We start from the raw sequence: 20,518 nt of genomic DNA, 5'->3' as shown, positions 1-20,518 counted from the left end.
GACCATGACTTACATGCATAACAGAACTGCCAAAGATCTTGTTACAAGAGGAGTCTTCTGTAGGGTAACTCAAGACCAGCAGTAACCTACAAAAAGTCTCTCCAACATACAGGTTTGGAATGCCCAAATAGACACTGCTTCTAATAGCTGTAAAGTCACATCGATCAGTTCCCCCAAAAGGTGGGTATTATGGCTGTGACAAATCCACGCTCATTCTGATCCTTTACCTTCTTCGGAATACAGAATCCTGGCACATGCTCGCCTTTGGCCTCATTCCCTACAATTCGGATATCCTTGTGCAGGTCCTCAATGAGAGCAAGCTGGTTCCCAGCATCTAATTTCTGCAGGACAGAGGGGTAAGACAAAGTTGAGACAACATGGCAACCAGCTATTCTTTGTGAATTCTTCTCAGGTGTGTCAAGAGAAGACACCTGTTTCCTGCCTCCTTGCTCACAAAGCTGAAGTCAAGCTCATCTTACAACTCTCAAATCTTTGCAGCACTTACAAATGTAAATGTAGTTTACAATCAAAACCAAGGGTTCAATTTAGGCAGTATTTTACCAGCTATCCCCATTTCCTCCTCGCCAGGCATTACCACTGTAACCTTTTTAAGCTGCCTCTCACCTTGGTGATGGAATTAAGCGCATCCCAGCTTTCATTCAGAACTACAGGGTTGGTATCATTAAATAAACGTATCAAGCCTGAAACCAAGCTCTTGAGATGACCAGTATAGTCTGCTTTTGTCTTGGAGCAGTAGATATTCAGAATGACAGCTGCTGCCTGTCTCATTCCCAGCTCAGGGCTGCGGGTAGCTTCTAGTAGATCTTCAGTTATAATTCTTTGTCCAGCATCATCTTCCACAGACAAGATTACAGACTGGCAGTTTGCCATCTCCTAAAGAGTCCAAATTAACTTTACATTAACTCTCAAATAGAACAAAGGCAGATTTAGCCCCGGCTTTCCCCATATTATCCACAGCATTATCTCTTAGAGAAATACTACAACATATCCCACTTGCTAATCGTTTCTCATTAAGTAGCTGGTCACATCACCATTAAAGGCTCGATTCAGTCCTGGAGCAGAGATAGGTGTATAACCAACTCTCAAAATTTAACAAGGGACCAAACTCTGCTAACCTGATTGCTGCACAGGTCAGTCTCCAGCTGCGGAAGGGCTAATTTACAAAAATTAGAGTAGCTCAGTCTCCCCCATCTGAGTCACCCATCAGAGCATGTGGGTCTCGTCAGATAACATTTTTTTGATTTAGGTAGTTTAATGCTGTGCGTCATAATACTAATTACAAGCACATCTGTGGGTACATTAGAGATCTTCAGGCAGACTTGGGGCTAGAAGCTGAGCTAATGGGCATCTACAGGAGACAGACAAAAGGACTCTGTCACTAACATTTCTGATTCACTAACTTATGTACATATCTATCTGCAATCACAACTCCAGGACATTCTCTGGAGTCCAAATACCAGATGTTTCAGAAAGCAGTAAAGGAGGACTGCTGCATGCAAAACAGGAGATTTCCTCCCTTCAGCCCTTTAATCTCTCAGTCTTCTATACCAAGAATAAATACAAAGTTAACTAGATGCTCTGGCAGTTTTCCAAGAATAAGTAAACTGAGAATTGTATCTTGTTGCAGGCCAAAGAGACTTTTATATGGATACAAATAGATTTGGAAAGCATACGTTTTTCGACTCACAATATGCCACCAGGCAAAAAGACTCATCCTGAAGAAGCTAATGGACTGAATTAAGACATGCAATCTGTGAATCTAGAGAACACAGATTCTGTGCTGGGAAGTAAACCCAAAGCTCTATCTTCAGGCAACCTGTCATAACAAAGAGCTGAGCCGTGCTACTTGCCAATTGCTCTTCACTGGTCCCCAGCTTCTCTTTCAGTGCAGACATCATAGCAGGCAGGATGACACTCAAGTGCCGTGTCAGAGCGTCCCCTGCCACTGATGAGAGGAAAGCTAGCACACGGGTATTCACAGGGGGAGTAGTCAGCTAAAAAAAAAAAAAAGACAAGCAGAAAGTTTTTTCAGAAGGATTCTCAATTCATCTATAACATGAAAAAAATTCTAAGTATAAAATGCATCACAACCCAAATGACAATGTTTTGAGCATAAAATCAGAAGAAAATTTCAAACTATGCTCTTCCTTTTGGCATAGCAGTCTAAAGAAAACTGGCAGCAAGCAGAGGAAAAAGCACAGTTCTGAAGTTAAAAATTTCTTTCCAGTTGTACCTTTGGCACCAAATAAGGCAGCACCACACGGCTCTTGACAGCCATAACTTGTTTAAGACCATCCACAGCAAAGTCAGATGTCTCTTCATTATCCTACAGGGAAAGAGAAAGTTACAAACCTGAGAGATGAGTTGTGACACGCCAAGCTAAACCCTGTTTCAAGTGACAATTTACCACATGATCGTATAACCAACACACAAGTCCTATCCAAAAATGCTCTCCTATTATATAGCAAAAACCCAAACCAAGCTCTTCTGTCACATCAGAAAGATATTCCGTATCAGGAGTGGTGGCCAAACAACTTAAGCAGGTGACAATGGCAATTCCCTAGCAGAGCCAGATGTAGCAATTCTTAGGCCTGTGCTTTAGCCAAGGCTAGGATGACTCCATGGAGGAGACAAAATAGAGCTGCCATTCCCTGGAAGGTCTGCCGATACAATCCTGCTTCTCCTTTAAAGTAATTATTCAAAACCTGTCCCACAACATCACTAATCAAGTTGTTGACTAATGTTGAGCAATGCTCACCAGCTGCTTCAGCAAAAATGGCAGGATATCTTCAAGAGCTTGATGTCCAATTGTTGAGTGCAACTGTTCAAATGTTTTAGCTGCAGCCTCTCGGACTTCTTCCAGAGGGTCACAGAGTGCTTTTCTCACTGTAGGAACTAGGGACTCGGAGAAAAGCAGTACCTAAAGATGTAGAGATGAAATTACAGAATACCTAAAGCACAACAGACACATGCATCTCAGTAAAGTATCTAAGAACGCAGAAATTGCACAACTGAAACTAAATTACTGTTTGCTTGAAATGTGTTGGAAGAAAACCAGGATTAATCAACACAAATATGTGCAGTGCTCTAAGGCTACCTAGTGGATGATTTCTATTATCTCATAAAAGTCAGAACTGTGCAATGTTTTAATTTACCGACAGATACAAATGCATACATTTGCCTGAACAGCAACTCCTGTTAGTTATAAGCCCTGAATTCAGTCCATAAAACAAGCCCAGCACCAGCTGTATTATTCTGTCTCAACTGCAATACCTGCATCATAACATAAGTATCTAGGAAACTGGAGATTTCACCCTCCACATATAACTTACCGCATCCCTGCTGGTAGACTTCATTATCTCACTCAACCCAATGCAGACTCCTTGCCTCTCATCACTCTTGTCTGACCTCAGTCCATCTTCCAGAATAGGAATGATTTCGGGAAGGATCTTCTCTCCTAACTTTCGGACAAGGTCTCCTAATGTCCGTGCTGCAACCTGTCCCCAAGAATGTATCAATTAACTATTTTCCTGTTTTATAAAACTTAAGAAGGTGAACTGTGAGCAAATGTTAACTTTTGACCATAAACTACTGTTCACAGTATAGACAGAGTAGTAGGAATGGAAACACTACTAGTATAAATAACCTTTTTTTTTTTTTACTGTCATCTGTTTTGTACTGTACTGTACTGTTTGTACTGTACTGTTTTACTGTCATCACAGTCGCCTTCAGCAAAGAGAGAACTCAGACATACTACTCAGAATAGTTAAATTAATGACAACTTTGGAGTGATTTATAGAAAAGAATTATCCTGTGTTCTTCAGAAATTAGTTTATACAGTCACCTGCAGTAACAGGAAGGCATTACACAATTTCTCACCGTTCGCTTATCTGCACAAGTACTGGCCAAGAATTTCAGCAGAAGCCCAAAGAGGGTTGGCAAAATTTCACGCAGTGTGCGAGGAGTGTTTGAGACTACAATCTTCCAGACATGTAAGGAGGCTTGACGCACGACCAGCTGGGTGTCAGAGCGGCCCATGTACAGCCCTGCCAGCACCCTGTTCCTCCTCTCCACACCAAGAGCATTAATAATAGCCTGAAAAGAAGTATCACAAAATTGTATTATTCACTCCTCAAACTTACAAAAAGAACAAAATACATGATTATTCAATATGTCTTCCCAGCAGGCTTTCCATGCTGATTAAAAAAAAAAAAAAAAAAAAAAAAGGCACAACAGACAAGAACAGCTTTACCTTGTTTGACTGGGCTGTTCCAAAGTTGTCATCCTCTGAGGCAGTTTCTGTGGTCATTTTGCCAGTGACTCCTGAGATATGGAATAGAAGATCTCCAAGGAGCTGAACTGAGCTAAACCTGGCAACAGGAGCAAGTCAAGTGTTACAAACAGGGTATGCAGGCAGTACCAGTCCAAATATGACAGTGTGTCAAATACAGATGTGAGCAAAATGCAATGAAAAGAGCTAGGTCAGCACTGAAATGCTGCATGGGCTGATATGTGAGATCCATCTGCCTACACAACTGAGAAGCATGCTAAGGAGAAAGGGAAGGAATGATTCCAAACTGCAAGGGGCTGAGAGAATTCCCGTATCAAAGCAACTAATCAGGGAATAGCCTGGACTCTAAAAAGGAACAAGACATTGCCAGTATCTGTCTTAACCCAAAAGACATTCACCTGGGATATGTGCACTCATCAGCACTCAGCTGACACAAGCCTTTTAGTACAACTAATTTTTGAGCAATTGCTATTAGCTGTGAGTGCTCCACTGCGCATTTCCATACACAGGAGAACAATAACTTACTCAGCATTTTGAAAAGTGAAAAACAATATATGACAGCTAAATATTGCCACATCAACTGCCTCGGAAGTGTGTCTCAGAGTCACTACCACAATTAATAACCTAGTAGGAATGCTTTGCAGGTACCAGGAAACCTGATCCACTGCTGGCAGGGCTTTGCAGACTCAGTGCTATAAGGCATCATATTCAAATCAACAAGCAAAAAGAGCCACTTGTTCTTCCTTCCCAGGAGGTCTCTGCATTTCCTTGAAGAGCAACATATAGTCTAAATCACACCAGTTTTTCAACCATGGAAGAGCAATGTCTGTGGATAAGACGGTTATCCCTTACCTTATCCTCCACAAGTCATCAAACAGGCCATCCTCAAGCTGTGGCAGGAGAAGCGCAATGGCAGTCTCAGCATACATACTTATGATTCTCTGGCCAGCGCGCAGGGCAGTGTCCCGCACAAACTCATTCTCATCTGCCAATGCCTGAACAGAGGCAGAAAAATGTCTGTGAAAGCTGTTTTTTTTCAGCACAATATACAAAACCAACAGGAGGAAAACAAAATTATGTTTTCTCTCAAACATGAAAAGTAAACGAACTGTAGAGTTGTGAATGCTCAAAGGTGATTTCGAGAAATTACTAGTGACTAAAAACAAAAGACAGCAAGCAAATAACGTGGAAGAAGAAATAATGTATAATTTAAATTCTTTTATATTATTTTTTTCTATAGTTCAGCAATGCTGGACAAGTCTGCGTGTCCCACAATTACTGGAAATGATGCTTAAAATACTCTGGAGGCTTCTTTTTATCCTCTAATAAATAAAACTCTTCAGGCCTCTGCTACATACCTTAAGGATACAAGGAATGATGGGACCAACATACGGAGTGAACTTGTCTCCAAAGGTAATTGGCAGGTAGTTGAACATCATGATATAACCGTCTCGTACATGTGGAGCAATATCCACTTTACTGGCAGTAGCTACAATCTCTGGCATAAGTTTCTCCAGCTTTTCTACCCCCAAACCAGCCATAACTTCAGCCAGACCTGGGAAAAAAAGCAGGTAACATAGCTGATAAACACAAGAAAGAACAAGCTAATCTGATTTAATAGGAGAAAGTCTGAGCTCAGTATTCAGACATAGCTGTCCTCACCTTGAGCAGCACCAGATCGATCCACTGAGCTCTGCTCATATGTCAGTGTCTCCATCAGCCATGGCAACAAATCCTCAAAGCATGATTCTCCCATACCCTTCACCATGGCTCCCAGTGCCTTGGCAGACACTGTACGCACCTAACAGACAAGAGGAACAGAGATTTGCAAAATATCCAGTCAAAGTTACTGAGACAGATGTGTCTGATTACAGTTCTACAGAAGATCAGGACAAAGTCTAACCTAATGCACTGAAAGACAAACTGTATTTGTACAAAAGACTTACTTCAGGTACAGGATCCAAGAGAGATGCCTTCAGTCCAGGAGTCACACTGGGTAGGTAAGGAGCCAGATCCTGAAACAAAGAGCCCAAAGAGTAAGAACTAGATTCAAAATGAGAAAGAAACCTAAGTCACCTTCATATAAAGGGCATTCAGGCCCTTATTATTAGCAATCATCCATAACATCCTGAGAGTTTAATCAGTTGCTTTCACAATCCTGCAAATAAGCCCACTGAATTGTTCTGTAAGTCCAAGACACAACGCCAGTTCCATGCAGACCACTCAAAACCTTTTTGATGCTCACCTACAACCCAGCACTTCGTATCTAAAGAAAATCCAACACTTAACATTTACACAAGGTTTAAAGGTAGAGATTATCAGCACAAAAATTAAACACAGATCTTTAGCCTACAGTGAGGTTCTACAAATACTTTTCAAACAAACCCTGGATCCATTTGTAAGCAGCTGATCTGTGTTTCACTGGTACTGGTTTTGCTTGTTTGTTTGTTAAGGCATTTCTTATATGGTAAAAATTACAAGACCTTTTTGCAGGGATAAATCTGGTAATAACTAGATGACCAAAGTACAAAGCTGACAGTGTAAAAGACAGTGACAATTTTCAGGTGCTCATGGACATTATCTGTTCGTTTACATACATTTAATTAAAGAAGCTGTGTGGATTCTAATATTGCCTACCTTAACAGCAAAATCCCAAAACCAAATAAATTCTCTCTAGTGCTTGCTCTGTTATCTTCAACACAGTAAACACAGCATACAGTCAGAGAGCGTTTTTAGCGCTGTACCTTCTGATCCGTCAGGGAGTACATGTTCCCAATGATCTGGGCAGCCATTTTCCTGGTGTCTGTGGAACGATCTTGAAAAGCTCTCTGAACAATTGGCATGATCAGTGCTAAGGATGGAGCATCAATGAAATGGACAAATTTGGTATCCAGTAGAGTCTGCAGGCACTTCTGGGTTTTCCTGGAGGGGTCAGTGAGAGCATCCAACAGAACTGGAGCGATTGCTGAACATTTTTAAAAAGGAGAGAAAAGACTTCATTTGTACATAAACCAAAAACACATGTCAGGGTAAGCTGGTGTTCTCTCATGGGATGTTTTAGATCCTTCTAGAGCAACTAGCAGCATAGGAACAGAGGAAACCCTATTAACATTAGATGACAAAATGGATAGGAACATTCAAAAAGCCTTGAAGCAAACAGCTGCTGTGAAGCTTTCATGTTATATTTTTCTAGGAGTAGTTTCATTTCTATAGAAGTTTGGATTTAATCCTAAATGTCGTGAACATAAACCTTGCTATTATAAACCATGGTCGTGTCAGAACATTAGAGATGCAGACAGTTCTTACCCAGGATCTCTGGATTCCTGATGACAGACCCAATCTGCCTGAGAGCTTGCTGACCTGCGTTCTGCACCTTCACATGAGAATCTGTGAGCACTTCAGTAAGTTTTGGCACAATATTGGGTAAGCAGGAAGAGAGCTGTTTGGGAGCACAGTACGCCATAGCCCCCAGCAGTTCCACTGATCCTGTACAAAAAAAAGAAAGAAGAAAAAAAAAAAAGACAAAAACACAAAACAACACACAGCATTAAGAAGAGATATGAGGAGACGATCACATTTACTTCAAACTCAAATCTACCAGTCGGAGAACACAAGTGTTGGGGGGTGGGGGTGTACCAGGCAAAAGAAGGGGGGAGAGGAAACTTCCAGCTTCTGGAGTATTTCTAGAGAGACAGGGGGTAAAAAAAGTGTCCCTTGAATCTGCTGGGGGGAAAAAAGTTGCTCAAATGTGTCAGGGAACTCATTTGTATCTCTAAAGCTGTAAGTTCCACAGTCCCTTAAGAGACAATAAACTATCACAGCCATCTGCAAGGATGAAGGAATAAACAAGGGGAATGACAGCGAAGGGAACTGTGTGTTACTCTCAATCATGTCAGTCAGATGTTGGTCCATACCAGCTTTAGTTCTCCAAGATTCCTCTTCTAGTGCTGCAAGAAGTGATGGCAAAACCAGCTTCACTCCATGAGTACTCAAGTTGCTCATCACAGCTTTGGCACAGTCATCTGCAGCCTCCAAGGAGAAGAGAACATTTACAAGCTGTGTCACAACGCATCTTTCTTCCCTCCTCAGAGACTCAATGGGAACAAAGCCTTCATGTAAAATAGTGTCTCAGTACAATGATGCAGCTGGCCAAGTAGCTCCCAATTAACGGCCAATGAAATAAGATGCTTTCAGTTATTAAGAAGATCAAATTGTTATTAGTAGTGCCTCAAGGGATAGGTCACCTTCTCAATTTGCCTAGTTACAAACAGCATTCATATCCATTTCATCTCGGTTTTCTCTTAACACCCTACGTTCTCAGAAATTTAAGGCATCTTACCTCTCGCACGTACTGGTTCCCATCTCCAAAACAAAGCAGCAAGTGAGGTAGCACATGAACCACATAGGGCTCGAAGAGCTTTCCAAGCATGCTGCAGAGCATCTCGAAGGCAAACAGAGCCCCTAAAGAAACAAAAAGGACAGTCAGAAGAAAACACAACTTCATTTAAAGGGGATGGTAAGAGAAGATAAAATTTGCCAAATATCTGTAGAATTTCTCCAAAAGCACTCAAATCTCACAGCTGAAAGTTTCTTGCCTTCTTGCACTTGTGGCTAGCACTGCAGTGGGGATTTGCAGTGTCAGAAAGGACAAGAAGCCCAGTAGCATTAAAAACATAACAGCCCTCTGAGTCCTAGCTTAGGTAATCAGAAACAAGGACAGGAAATCTCCAGCAGCAAAAGGAACAACTAGGCTGCAAGAACCCGTCTGGACCAGCTGGGGCCGAATACGTACCGTCTCACAGGGAGCAGGAGCCTCCCTAGCAACACCTGCCTTTGAAAACAGGAGGGAGGAGCGCATGCATATTGTCTAGGACCAGAAACCCTTCTTCCATCACAATGCAAATAGAGCAATTTTAGGACACTACACACAATTAATGGCCTCATCACAGACACCTCCCATTTCTTTCTCTGCAAACCTTAGTAAAATAAATGTAGATAAACCAAGCACAGGGGTTCAGGTATCATTTGATCTGACTGCAATGGTAGTAGGTACAAGAGAAATACTAGGTATTTGGAAGTAAAAGCTTTTGTCCCTTACCCTCACGCCGACGAAAGTTCTTCTTGTCCTGGATAGCATCGGTCAGTGTGGTCATCATCTCCTGCTGCTTGAGAGAGAGAATGCCAAGGCCTTTCACGAGGCCTGCCAGCCCATAAGCTGCACCTTTGCGCTCAGCATACTTATCAGACTCTAAAAGCAGCTGCATTAGCTTCTGTATCATTCCTCCTGCATCATCCTTAATTGCAGGCACCAGAGGTGGTAAACAGCTTGCCACTGACTCTTGAACCTGTAAAAAAATCCACCAGCTATCAGATCACAAAATATTCATCACCAACATAACTTCCCCCTAGACTGCACCCACAATGACAGCTTTCTGTCACCAGAGCCATTTCTTATCTGTCTGACACCCCTAAAGTATCATAGTGTTAACCTGCCTCTGCATGAAACCTGAGAACTCCTCCAAGAAGGCACCTACCTGCTGAGATGGTGTGGACAAGGCTGCTATCAGTTTGCCAACAATTGGTTTCACTTTAGGGTCACTCTTGTCCAGATGCTTTGCCAGTGAACCCATCAGAATGACCACGCTTTGCCTGACAGCATCATAACTGGCATCATTAGGAGCATTTTTCAGGAATTCTTCAAACACTGGCAAGAGAGAGTTAACATTGTCCTGAAAAACAAAACCACAGAACTTGCCACTAGAGTCCACTCAGAATGAGATTTGCTATGCTCAGTGGACTTGTTTGCTCTTCTCTGAGCCAACAAACTGAACAATCACACTGTATTTACAGTTCATTTAATGTGTCACATCACATAAAACCTTGTGCCAACCCGACAGGCAACAAATATTTCCTGCTAGAGAGAAGCTCTTAAAAATTAGATCCCCCCAAACCTGCCAGCATGATGTTCTGCCAGAAGTGATGCATGCTACTAGGCAAGACTGCTAGCTTAAACAGCAGTCCCTGCTCTTTTGCTTGCTCTGTTTGCAAAGGGAGAACAGAAAGCTAAAACAAACTTCACCCTGCTTTTCTAAGAAACAGAAGGAAAGAATGAATAATATGAAAATACTCCAATTGTCTTGGGCTTAACAGGAATGCAGAGGGCTGTCCAGAAGAGGTGACTTGCACATATGAGGAAATCAGAAGCTGAGCAATTTACACCTTGCACACCTCCCCCATCTAACACTGCTGGAGAAGGGCTAGCAGTGAGAAGGGTGGTCCTCAATTCTCTGAATTACTTCAATTGTTTTCAGTTTAATTAAGCCAATGATCAACAAGCTTTCATGTTTTGCTTTGCATGAGGCCTGAAAGGGAAAACTCACCTTCCCACAATTAAAAGATCTGTGGTCTGATTTTACTTCTATTACTCTAGTTTTACACCATTTTAACTCCAGTTAATTCAGCACTATTTCTTTTTTATTGCAATGACAGGGAAAAACTACACTCTTAGTCAACACTAGTCACCAACAGAACAACTCCAACCACACAAAGATTCCTACTACATGAAAGTTTTTTAACTATTACAAGTAACAGCAACCTCTAAGAAAAAAAAAAATTACAAAAATCTATGGGCTCCAACACAGTACCTACATTTTCATCCCACTTTTTTCCACTGCTAGAGAGAAGTGTTCAGACTTACTTTGCCATGAGTGTTGAGCGTTGAAAGAGCTGCATCTAACATGCACTTCCTGACTTCAGGACTGCGATCATTCAGGGCATCTGGTACGAAAAACTGAAAGAGGGGCTTCACCTGAGAACTGTCCAGATGCTGTGAGAGCTTGTTGAGGGCCAAAGCTATGCCACACCTGTAAAGATGGTGAACTTGTGAGCTTACTGACTTTTGACAGAATTTGCTTGAGGTCACAATCACATTTGCTATCAGTAGTACATTACAGACATTGAGAGAGAGAACCACTATGAAACCGAAGAGCTTCAGAGTGTCCAACCTACGTGCATTTCATTACAAAACCCCACGCTGCAGGTTCCCAAAAGGACAACAATCTTTCAGCCATGTAATGCCTTTTATCCTGATTAAGCATTAGGGATACTTGGGCCAACAGACATCAGGATCACTTTATCTACTGCTGAAATACAGCGGCTTTACAACAAGGTACATCAGCACTAAAGAACAGATTAACTTAAGACAGGTAGCGAACAAGATGATCTCCAATTAAACCTGTATAGGGCATAGAAGTAGACAAAAAGTAATTATCCAAACTGGATTTTGTCCAGTTCATTAAAGCTCGCCTCTGCTGCTCTTGAAACAATCAATTGCTCATACAGAGGTGGGAATACAGTAAGACAAGACAAAAATCAGACTGTCTGAGAAGGAAAGACTCTGCTCTTATCAGAAGGACACAGGGAAGATAGCACCCAATATTTTGATGGAACTGAGAGCATTTCAGTTTGGCCTGCCCAGCCTGCTTGAGGGGCACAAATATTCTCTACCAGAAGGAAGCATGAAACCAGCAAGTGAGTACAACTGCATATATTTTGTTCCTTTAACATTCCCTTATTTCTCCACTGCCTGAACTTCTGAATAACAATCTGGAATATCTCATTTGGATGCACAGGAAGTGATGAGATCAATCTGAAGATGACTGTACCTTGCTTCCCACTGGTCAGGCGGTGATTCAGATATCACTCGTCCCAAAGCATCCAAAACTGGAGGTGGCCTCTGCAAGGAGAAAAAAAATTCATCAGAATGCATTTTCCAAGGACATACATGCAGAGGATACTGTCAGCCATACCTGCAATGCCATTTCTAAAACACTACACAGAGGTATGATACCACTAGCAGAAGAGCATGGTAAAAAACAAGCAGAGAGCTAGCTGGAGCCCCAAAAGACTTAGATTCCAGCCCCTGCTCTGCCACGGTCTTCCTGTATCACCTAAGGCACATCTTCCACCTGTGCAACAGTGCCATTACTGTCTGGTAACTTCAGGACCAAGACATTAAAGTCTGTGATAAGCAAACACACAGCAACAGTAGGCTTCATGCACACCCTCAAGACAGACAAAATGAAAAGTGATTAATAAAAGATATAAAATATAGCACAAGCTTGTGCCTGTCAACCCCTTAGGACAAGAGTACTTACGTAGAGCTTCTCCTGGTAAATCTCTGTAAGTTTATTCATGACCTCTGCTGCTTGGTTTCGATACTGAGCTACAGCTCTGGAAAGAGCTTCAGCACCTGCTTGTCGCACTGCCTCTTCATGGTAGATGACATCTTTGATCAGCAAAGAACAGAGGTCAGGCTGCAGCTCCAGACCCATGGACTCCCACAACCTGCAGCGCGCACAAAGAGGTGACAGATCACGCTTCAGCAGGAGAAGCCACTGCTTCATGCAAATATCAGGGTGACCTAAAGCTGCCCTCCGCCTGAGGGAGGCAAAGCCCCTGCCAGTGGAGCTCCGTGAGGTGAGAAGAGAGGTCCCCTTACAATCCAATCAGCCAGGAAGAACTCCTACCTCTCCGCCAACTTCTGAATCTCATCTTCCACATCAAACTTTACTACCCAAAGGCGACGCAACAGATTCAGTCCATTCTTTTCATCACTGTCTGGGGTTGGCAGAACCATTTGTAGCTCCATCAGTCCCTGAATTAGTTTACAGGAGAATCAGTGCAAGGATCTGATTTTAGAAACAGATACTTTAAAACACTTAAAACCATTGCCAAGTCAAGCTCTCACTGGTTGGAAGTGTCAAAATTCATGCTTCCTTGTGCAGCACACTGCCCATGCAGATCAAGGTCTTTCTGCCGCTAATAGGTGAGATGGTGAAACTCAAGAATAGTGCTCCATAGGCAGGTTGCAGAGAGGCAACTAAGCATGAGGTTGTGCTCTGGTGACTACAGTCTTTTCTGCTTCTAAGTACAGAGAAGCCAGCTCAGGTAAGCTAAGCTGAAATTTGTTTCACGGCAAAGAATACCAAGCACCCCTGGTCTTTCTTTCTTTCTTTCTTTCTTTTTTTATGTTCTCAGAAGTGACTAAGCCTCAAGCTTTCTAAAAACACTGGGCCCAATACAGACATAGGAATTTTTTGAGAGCTTCTCTCTTTAAGACTAAGCTCTATGCAATTATAAGTATAAGGTGTTAAGTTTGTCATAATTATACCTGTTTTAACAAAACAAAGGTGTGGATAGACCCAGAGTACTCCTTTTTGCAAGATAAATCTAGCACAGAGAGCATTACTTAGAGCATTATTGTTCAGTGGCTACTGCCTCCTCCTGCAGACACACGGCCCAAAGACTGGCATCACAGCTGAAGCCTCTCTTCATCAGTGTTAGAGAAGATTCACCTCCCCAAAAACTAAGGAATTCAGTGTGACCCTGAATGATTCCCACCTACCCTGAGAGCTGCATCTCGAACATTCATGCATGGAGATTGCAGGGCCTGAAGTAACACATCGATCTCCTCCTGTTCTGCATAGGCACAGCCGTCCTCCCCGCTGCTGCTTGTGCACAGGGCGGTCAGCGCATTGGAAGCCAAAACCTAAAATGCCGTGAGGAAGTATTAGAGATTCCACCATTGACTTCTGCCAAAGCAAGCGCAGCGTGGGGGTTGAGTGCTATCACAAGCGAAGAAATTCTCAGACAACAGTGACAAGAACAAGAACTGACAAGTTCAGTCCAACTGTTTGCCTTTTTGTTATTATTGACCTTTCTGCCATCTCACCCCTCAGAACACACTCGGGGGAGCGACTGCTAAACTTCTCTGACAGAGCAAGGCCTTAGAGAAGGAATAAAATGTCACCTGTGGAAGACTGAAGAGTATTGTCTGGTGCAATAAAACTCACAAGAAAAAAAGATGCAGACATATTATTCCAAGAATACCATGAACACGGGAGAAAATTGGTAATGTATCAACCACCAGCCTCAGAGATTTAAAGCAGTGGGTGTATTTCCCTCATTTAGATGCTGATGAAACTTAGCCAGAATCCTGACTGTGGTTATGAAGCTGAGGACTCACCTGTAACCGTGGTGAACCCGTTCCTATCACCCGGGTCAGCAGAACCAGCATGTCCCTCCGGGGCAGCAGCTCTGGGCCATTCTGAAAGATTGGGGGGAGAAAAGGCAGAAGGAGGAGAAAAAGCCTTATGTCCTGTGACTCCAAAGTACCTTGTGTGTGTATGACACTCCTTATAAAAATCACAATCAAAACCTAGGGCTGGACAGGTAACCAAAACCTGTGACAGAAAACAATCTTACATTGTTAACTCCAAATTGTACAATTAACCTGCTTTGTCCAGTTTACGCATTAGCTGTTTTCTCCCATGCCTCATCTGAACAACTGTTGAAGGAGGTCATCTGATCCCCATAGCACTCACTTACCTCATCCACCAGCAAAGCCTGGCCATTTGCTGATGATCTCAGCTGAGCATGGACCGTAAGGATCTGCAGAATCTTGACCAGGAACTCCTCCTTGTCTTCACTGTCATGGGATGTCTCAATCATAACTGTCTTCAGGAGAGGAAAGACTAAGGAAAATGCTGGAGCTGATAATGGGGCAGCACCTGCGAAAAGGAAAAACAACCCTGTGAGCATAGCTGATCCTCTCACGTCTTTGTTTGGTAATATTGACTGGTATAAAATGCACACCTTGGTAGCTAATCATGGATATGGCCGGCTTCAGCCTTATATACAAACATGCTAAGTGACCTAAGTACTTCTATGCCCCTAGAAACACCCAGTCTAAAAGACACTGTGTCATGTATATCTGGACTTAACCCACACAGACAATGCTTAGCCTGTTCAAAGCAGTGCACACAGCCGGCCCGCTGTTTAGCCTCTACCACTTTTGCCACTTAACGGCAGCAACAGTATGGTTCCAACAGTGACATTTGGCATTTCAGTGTTAGGTTAACGGTTGTACTCAATGATCTTAAGTTTTTTTTCCAACCTAAATGATTCTATGATTCTACCTAATGTTGTTGTTGCTTGCCACACCAATGAGCTGGCTTTAATTAAAGTCACATTAGGATTCCGAATTACTTCAAGCGCTTCAACAATGTCAAAATACACACTGCAAATGAAATTGAAACAATTCAATGGATTAAGGTAGACAGGCAAAACTGAGGTTTTGTCTATCCTGGAAATACTTGCGAGCAGCAGGGGACAGGACACAAAATCAAATCCATCACACAATCAAAGTTGAAATAAAATCTATTCTTTAAAGTGCATTAAATTTGTGTGTACACTCTGAGAATTAAAATTAATTAAACTACAAAAAAATTGTTATCATTTTACTTCTGAGCAGGAGGATCCGCACAGGGATCTGATACAATTTAACTGATTCACTTTTAAAGTTAATTTGTCTCGAAGTAGGGGCCCCTTTGCCAGCTACATTCCCCTTAAACGCTTCCTACCAACCTAGCTAACCTGTCATTCCAGTCTTCAGCTGGATTCTTGAGAATGAGGTTCCTCTAATTCTGGTGCAAGTCTCAACTCCCCCCGCCCCTTAAAAAAAATTAAAGCTTTTGGATTCCCATTGTTAAAAATTTTGCTCCTTCCTTCTCACAGGGGCTTGGCTATGGGACATAACAAATGCTCCTTCCAGTCCTCCAGTTAGTCCAGTTAAAATTCAAGTATTAGATGTCTAGGGAAAACGTTTACTTTCTACATCCTATATGTGCTGTCAGCGAACGCCAGATTTTAAATTTCTAAGATGCAGATAAAGAGCACTGCAGATACAATACTGCAGTATTAGTCAGCTTATGTAGGGCACAGACACTGCAAAAGTAGTTCAAGGGAGAAATCTTAAATACCAAACACACTGTGAGCTCCTAACTATTTAACATGAATAGCTTAGGTAAAACCCCCTCCATTTCTGATGTGGGATTTTCCTCTCTGTTTGCTCAGTATCTGTTTGCTTTTACGCTTTTTTCCTCTGTTTTTTTTTTAATTATTGGCCAGATATTTTTAGGCTTAAGCAACTGTCCTCTCTATTTGCAGCAGGAGGAACAAAGCTTTATCTGAGAAGATAAATGTTCTATTAACACAGTAGCTGGTATTGACCAATATGAAAAAGGTTATAAAATATATCTTGGCATTTCAGCAATGAATGATAAATTTTATCATCCACATTATAAAGAGGTATGGTCTCTCTTAGGTCTCATGGTAACCTAAGAAACTAACCTCTACTAAATAATATCGCAAGACTACACTCCAAAGAACTTTGAAAGTGAGGAAAAATCATTTGGGAATATAACATGACTTGTCCAACAAAGTGCTATGGAACCTACTTCCTTTCTCTTGCAGCAGTGAAAAAAAAACCACTCATTTAATTAAGCACTGTAGGAAATCTTGAAGGATTGGAAATACTTCCACTACTTTCTGGAAATAAGCCTGCAAATGGATTCAAATGTTAATGAACTTGCTCTTACTATGGAAATAAATTGCATAGCGGAGACACTGACTTATCACTGAGATGTTCAGCAAGCGGTGCTCTCAACATGGTCCATTGCTACTACTCAGCTGTGAAGATTACGTGCACCACAGTCACACAATTGTGGATCTGACTGGCAACAGAACAGTGAGAACTGAACTACTGGGGTAAGGGACCAAATGGAATCCTACATTTCCTTTAAAAAATTATAAACCACCTACCACAGTAGCTTTTGATTGAGCTAGATGATGAACAACTCCAAAGCCTGGATGAACCACCTCCATCACTACAGTATACCAGATGCTTTAAGAGAGCCTAAGCCATCCCTGCCTCAAAAGAAGCAAACCTATCCTCCCTCTTCTGTACTATTATCTTCAATGTAGTGGTACAAGTATTTGCTCACCCCATCATGAAGCAGATTCTGGAAGTAATCTAGATTAAAACTAACCCAGTGAAAAAAACAAAAGAAAAAAGAAAAAAAAAATTCAAGGAAAAAAGGTTCATTTCGGCCCAGATCATATTCTCGCACTATAAAACATTGGCGCTTGCCTTCATGTTACAGAAGGGGAAAGAACTGCTTCTTCTACAACTGTGCCAGAATAAAATATTCATGAACTGCAGCACTACATAGCAAACAAGCAGAGGCCACAGGCACTTCACTGCTGAGATCACAGATAACAAGCAATTATTTTGTCTTTCTACTTAAGTCTCACTGAATCACTTAGCATAAGTGGTGTTGAAAGGTAGGAACGGTCCTTGGCAAAGATGAGCCTCAGTTTCACTACTATTATTTCTGTATGAACCCTTTTAGGAAAAAATACTGTTATTTCATTTCTACACTTACTGTAGTTGTAACATCATTTCTACTACTACCATCACAAAAAAACCTTAAGGTTTTTCATATCTATGAAGACTTAACTCATTTAAAAAAAAAGAAACAAACAAAAAAACCAAGTGAAGTCTCACCTATAAAACATTATACAAACCATCAAAACTAAAACAGCTCACAGAGTTATTGAGGGGCACAGGGAGGGTCAAAGGTATCTACAATACTTTTTACCTGGCTCTCCCTTGCCTGCTCGGCTAGGAATGGTATGGGCATGCAGCAAGCTAACAACTCTGTTCAGAGCAGTAGGCAGCTCTTCTTGACACCAGGATTCATCTAACTCACATTCTGGTTTCATCAGGCGCAAGGTCACATGGCTCACTAAAGTACCTAGTATGAAAGAATAAAGACTCCATGAGACGACTAAAACCAAACATTTCTTGAGAGAAAAATTCCCCAGGAACAGAGACCCAAGAATTATAACAAAGCTGTGGGCAACAACCCAGGCTGCTGCAAAACAGGCACAGAGAAGGAAGCACAGCCCCGAGGCTTATACAGGACAGCTTTCCTTACAACAGTTACTTGTGTGAGTTACACTCGCATCCTCCAAACTCTGCACAGGGGAGACAGACCCATTGCGACCAACTGCTACTGAGAGGTAGTCGCAATGACTAGACAACTCCTTGTCTTTGGACCCAGTCCCACCCAGCAGGAGGATCTCTGGGACATCGCAGTCATCTCCCTAAGCACTGTTCCAGGGTGTTTTTTCCTCTTGGCTTTCTGTGGTACATGGTCATGATCCACAGCTTGTAAAAGCAAGAATTTTCACCTCCCTGCCATAAAAATAATGCACCCTGCCCTTAAATAGCAACTGCAAATACCAACCAAAGGTTTTCAGTCGAGCAGGCATGACACATGAAGCTAAGGAAAGAAAAGGTTCCTTAATCCTTGGAGCAGCCAAAGGCGATCGAAAAAGTGGCAAGAAGGAACTGATGAGACCAGGGATGTACTGAGTTAGACCAGGAGGCTTTCTCTTTATAACAGTGTCCAGGAGTCCTAACGCTGTTTCCAGCTCATTATCAAGCTGTAAGAGAAACAATTCAAAAGATTACCATAAAAAAACTCCATCAGGAAAAAATCAAGTTGTAAGATCAGATTTCTAATGAAAGAAACAAATACGTTATTGCCAAATATCCTCTACGCTACTCCATTTTCCTTTTATCAAAATGACCTGGGTCATGGTAGCTGCAGAGTTGGCAAAAGAGACCATCAAAACTTACCTCCTTCAGCCGTTTTCTTATCTGAGACTCCCTTTCCAGCTGTGCATGCATCAGCTCCTTCTGCTTGCTAGTCAGTTGCACCTCATCCTTTATTCCTTTCTTCTTCTTTATTTCCTGCAGAAGAGCACCGTGGACTTTATTAAACCAGGAGCTACTAACACCATCCCCTCAATTAGGTAGAGAAGAAAGTTGGACACATTGGGTTTTTTTGCAATTTACTTTTAAAGCAGTATCAAAATATTCTTCCAAGCATATCATTCTTAAGTGAAGACACAAAATGGAAATCAGCAGGTTAACAACACTGTAGTGTCCCATTAGCAGCATAACATCAGTTTCTCCCACATTTAAATTGGTCACAAATTATATAATATCATTAAAAAGAGTTGTCCGGCCCTTTCTACAGCGGATGGGCATGCCATCCTCCCCAGAGCAAACAGAAGTCAACCTTTAGTAAAAGAATGCTCCAGTCAACCTGGTACATTCCCTTCCTTTCACCAGATTTTTGACCCCCACCTACACTCATTGCTCTGGCCAGACTGAACAGAACTGCTGGCTGTCAACAAGATGGAAGCACCTGTTTAACAACCCCTACTGAAAAAGTTACACAAGATATACTGAATAAGAGATGAAGAGAAAAAACAGGTACTACCAACTAGTAAGCGTACTCACAAACAAGTAGAATACCACATAAATTGATACAAATACAGATGTAAGAGAAAAGAAACTGATACATACAAATATAAGAGAAGACAACACTTAGGTATTCAAAGTTCAGAGAATCTTTCCCAACAGTGTACACACATATGCCAGAAGCCATGTAACAGAACAGATGAGACAGTAGTGAAGGTACTGACCAGCCTAGCTTCCCTGTTCCCATCAACTCACCTCCTTCAGTTCCAGCTCAATGATTTGTTCCTTGAAGGAATAAGCTTTGTTCTCCCTCTTCATGTTAGCCTTTTTCATACTATCCTGTTGAGCACTGAGAAGGAAAAGTAGAGAAAAGAATCAGCACTGCTCTGGACTAAGATCCAGACGCACAAATCTGGGAACTCCTGTCCAGAAAGAGCATCTGACAAACCACCCTCACCCTTCTGGCTAGATGCCAGAAGCAATCAATCCCCTGGTGCACAGAGAAAAGAAATTACGAAGTCTTACCTCTGTATTATAGATTTGTCATACAGTTCTCCCTCTGGTGTCTTCATGATGGCGAATTCCTCTCGAGTAACCTGGCACAGAGCTGGAATCTCCATTGATGCCGAGATAGTGCTGATGAGCTGTGGGAGCACTCTACCAGGTGAAAGCAGAGAGAGAGATCCCACTGCGTTCATAGATGACTATCAAGAAAAAAAAGGAAAAAACATTATTATCAGTATTCCTTGAAATTGTCTCAAAAATGTATGCCCTGTTGAGGCAGCCCACATTATGTTCCAACTCCTAATGCCTTGTTTAGTGGGTACTTGAATCTTATCTAAAATTCTACTCGGTTGCTGGTACAAATTCTTCCCCCCTTAAATCCTAGCGCCTTTTCACCAGAGACATTCTCTCTGAACCTGCCTTTTCCCCACCTTTTAGACAGATCTCATTCCTTACAGACCAGTTAGTACTTAACTCCTCCAGAAAACTCTCCTGTTCCAAAGTATCTCCCAAAACTAACACAA

The 20,518-nt window shown here is 42.0% G+C and overlaps 1 protein-coding gene across 2 annotated transcripts in view; it reads right to left on the bottom strand.

Moving 5' to 3' along the window:
- GCN1 (GCN1 activator of EIF2AK4) overlaps positions 1 to 20,518 on the bottom strand; it is a 44,679-nt gene that overhangs the window by 8,793 nt on the left and 15,368 nt on the right. For both annotated transcript variants that reach the window (XM_052796170.1, XM_052796171.1), the window contains exons 21-50: positions 20,016 to 20,194; positions 19,746 to 19,839; positions 18,861 to 18,974; positions 18,466 to 18,664; positions 17,815 to 17,970; positions 14,702 to 14,883; positions 14,340 to 14,420; positions 13,719 to 13,862; positions 12,841 to 12,968; positions 12,469 to 12,658; positions 11,977 to 12,047; positions 11,010 to 11,175; positions 9,847 to 10,041; positions 9,411 to 9,657; positions 8,652 to 8,773; positions 8,227 to 8,341; positions 7,619 to 7,798; positions 7,057 to 7,277; positions 6,259 to 6,327; positions 5,975 to 6,113; positions 5,671 to 5,867; positions 5,165 to 5,307; positions 4,274 to 4,391; positions 3,901 to 4,116; positions 3,354 to 3,518; positions 2,780 to 2,941; positions 2,255 to 2,347; positions 1,872 to 2,015; positions 625 to 894; positions 228 to 341 (exon numbers count right to left, since the gene is read on the bottom strand). In XM_052796170.1, the coding sequence (XP_052652130.1) occupies positions 228 to 341; positions 625 to 894; positions 1,872 to 2,015; positions 2,255 to 2,347; positions 2,780 to 2,941; positions 3,354 to 3,518; positions 3,901 to 4,116; positions 4,274 to 4,391; positions 5,165 to 5,307; positions 5,671 to 5,867; positions 5,975 to 6,113; positions 6,259 to 6,327; positions 7,057 to 7,277; positions 7,619 to 7,798; positions 8,227 to 8,341; positions 8,652 to 8,773; positions 9,411 to 9,657; positions 9,847 to 10,041; positions 11,010 to 11,175; positions 11,977 to 12,047; positions 12,469 to 12,658; positions 12,841 to 12,968; positions 13,719 to 13,862; positions 14,340 to 14,420; positions 14,702 to 14,883; positions 17,815 to 17,970; positions 18,466 to 18,664; positions 18,861 to 18,974; positions 19,746 to 19,839; positions 20,016 to 20,194 (4,614 nt within the window). The remainder of the gene's footprint in view (positions 1 to 227; positions 342 to 624; positions 895 to 1,871; positions 2,016 to 2,254; positions 2,348 to 2,779; positions 2,942 to 3,353; positions 3,519 to 3,900; positions 4,117 to 4,273; positions 4,392 to 5,164; positions 5,308 to 5,670; positions 5,868 to 5,974; positions 6,114 to 6,258; positions 6,328 to 7,056; positions 7,278 to 7,618; positions 7,799 to 8,226; positions 8,342 to 8,651; positions 8,774 to 9,410; positions 9,658 to 9,846; positions 10,042 to 11,009; positions 11,176 to 11,976; positions 12,048 to 12,468; positions 12,659 to 12,840; positions 12,969 to 13,718; positions 13,863 to 14,339; positions 14,421 to 14,701; positions 14,884 to 17,814; positions 17,971 to 18,465; positions 18,665 to 18,860; positions 18,975 to 19,745; positions 19,840 to 20,015; positions 20,195 to 20,518) is intronic.

The sequence above is a fragment of the Harpia harpyja genome, chromosome 9 (assembly GCF_026419915.1).
Source record: "Harpia harpyja isolate bHarHar1 chromosome 9, bHarHar1 primary haplotype, whole genome shotgun sequence".
NCBI lineage: Eukaryota > Metazoa > Chordata > Aves > Accipitriformes > Accipitridae > Harpia > Harpia harpyja.
This window is presented reverse-complemented; position numbering and strand designations above follow the sequence as displayed.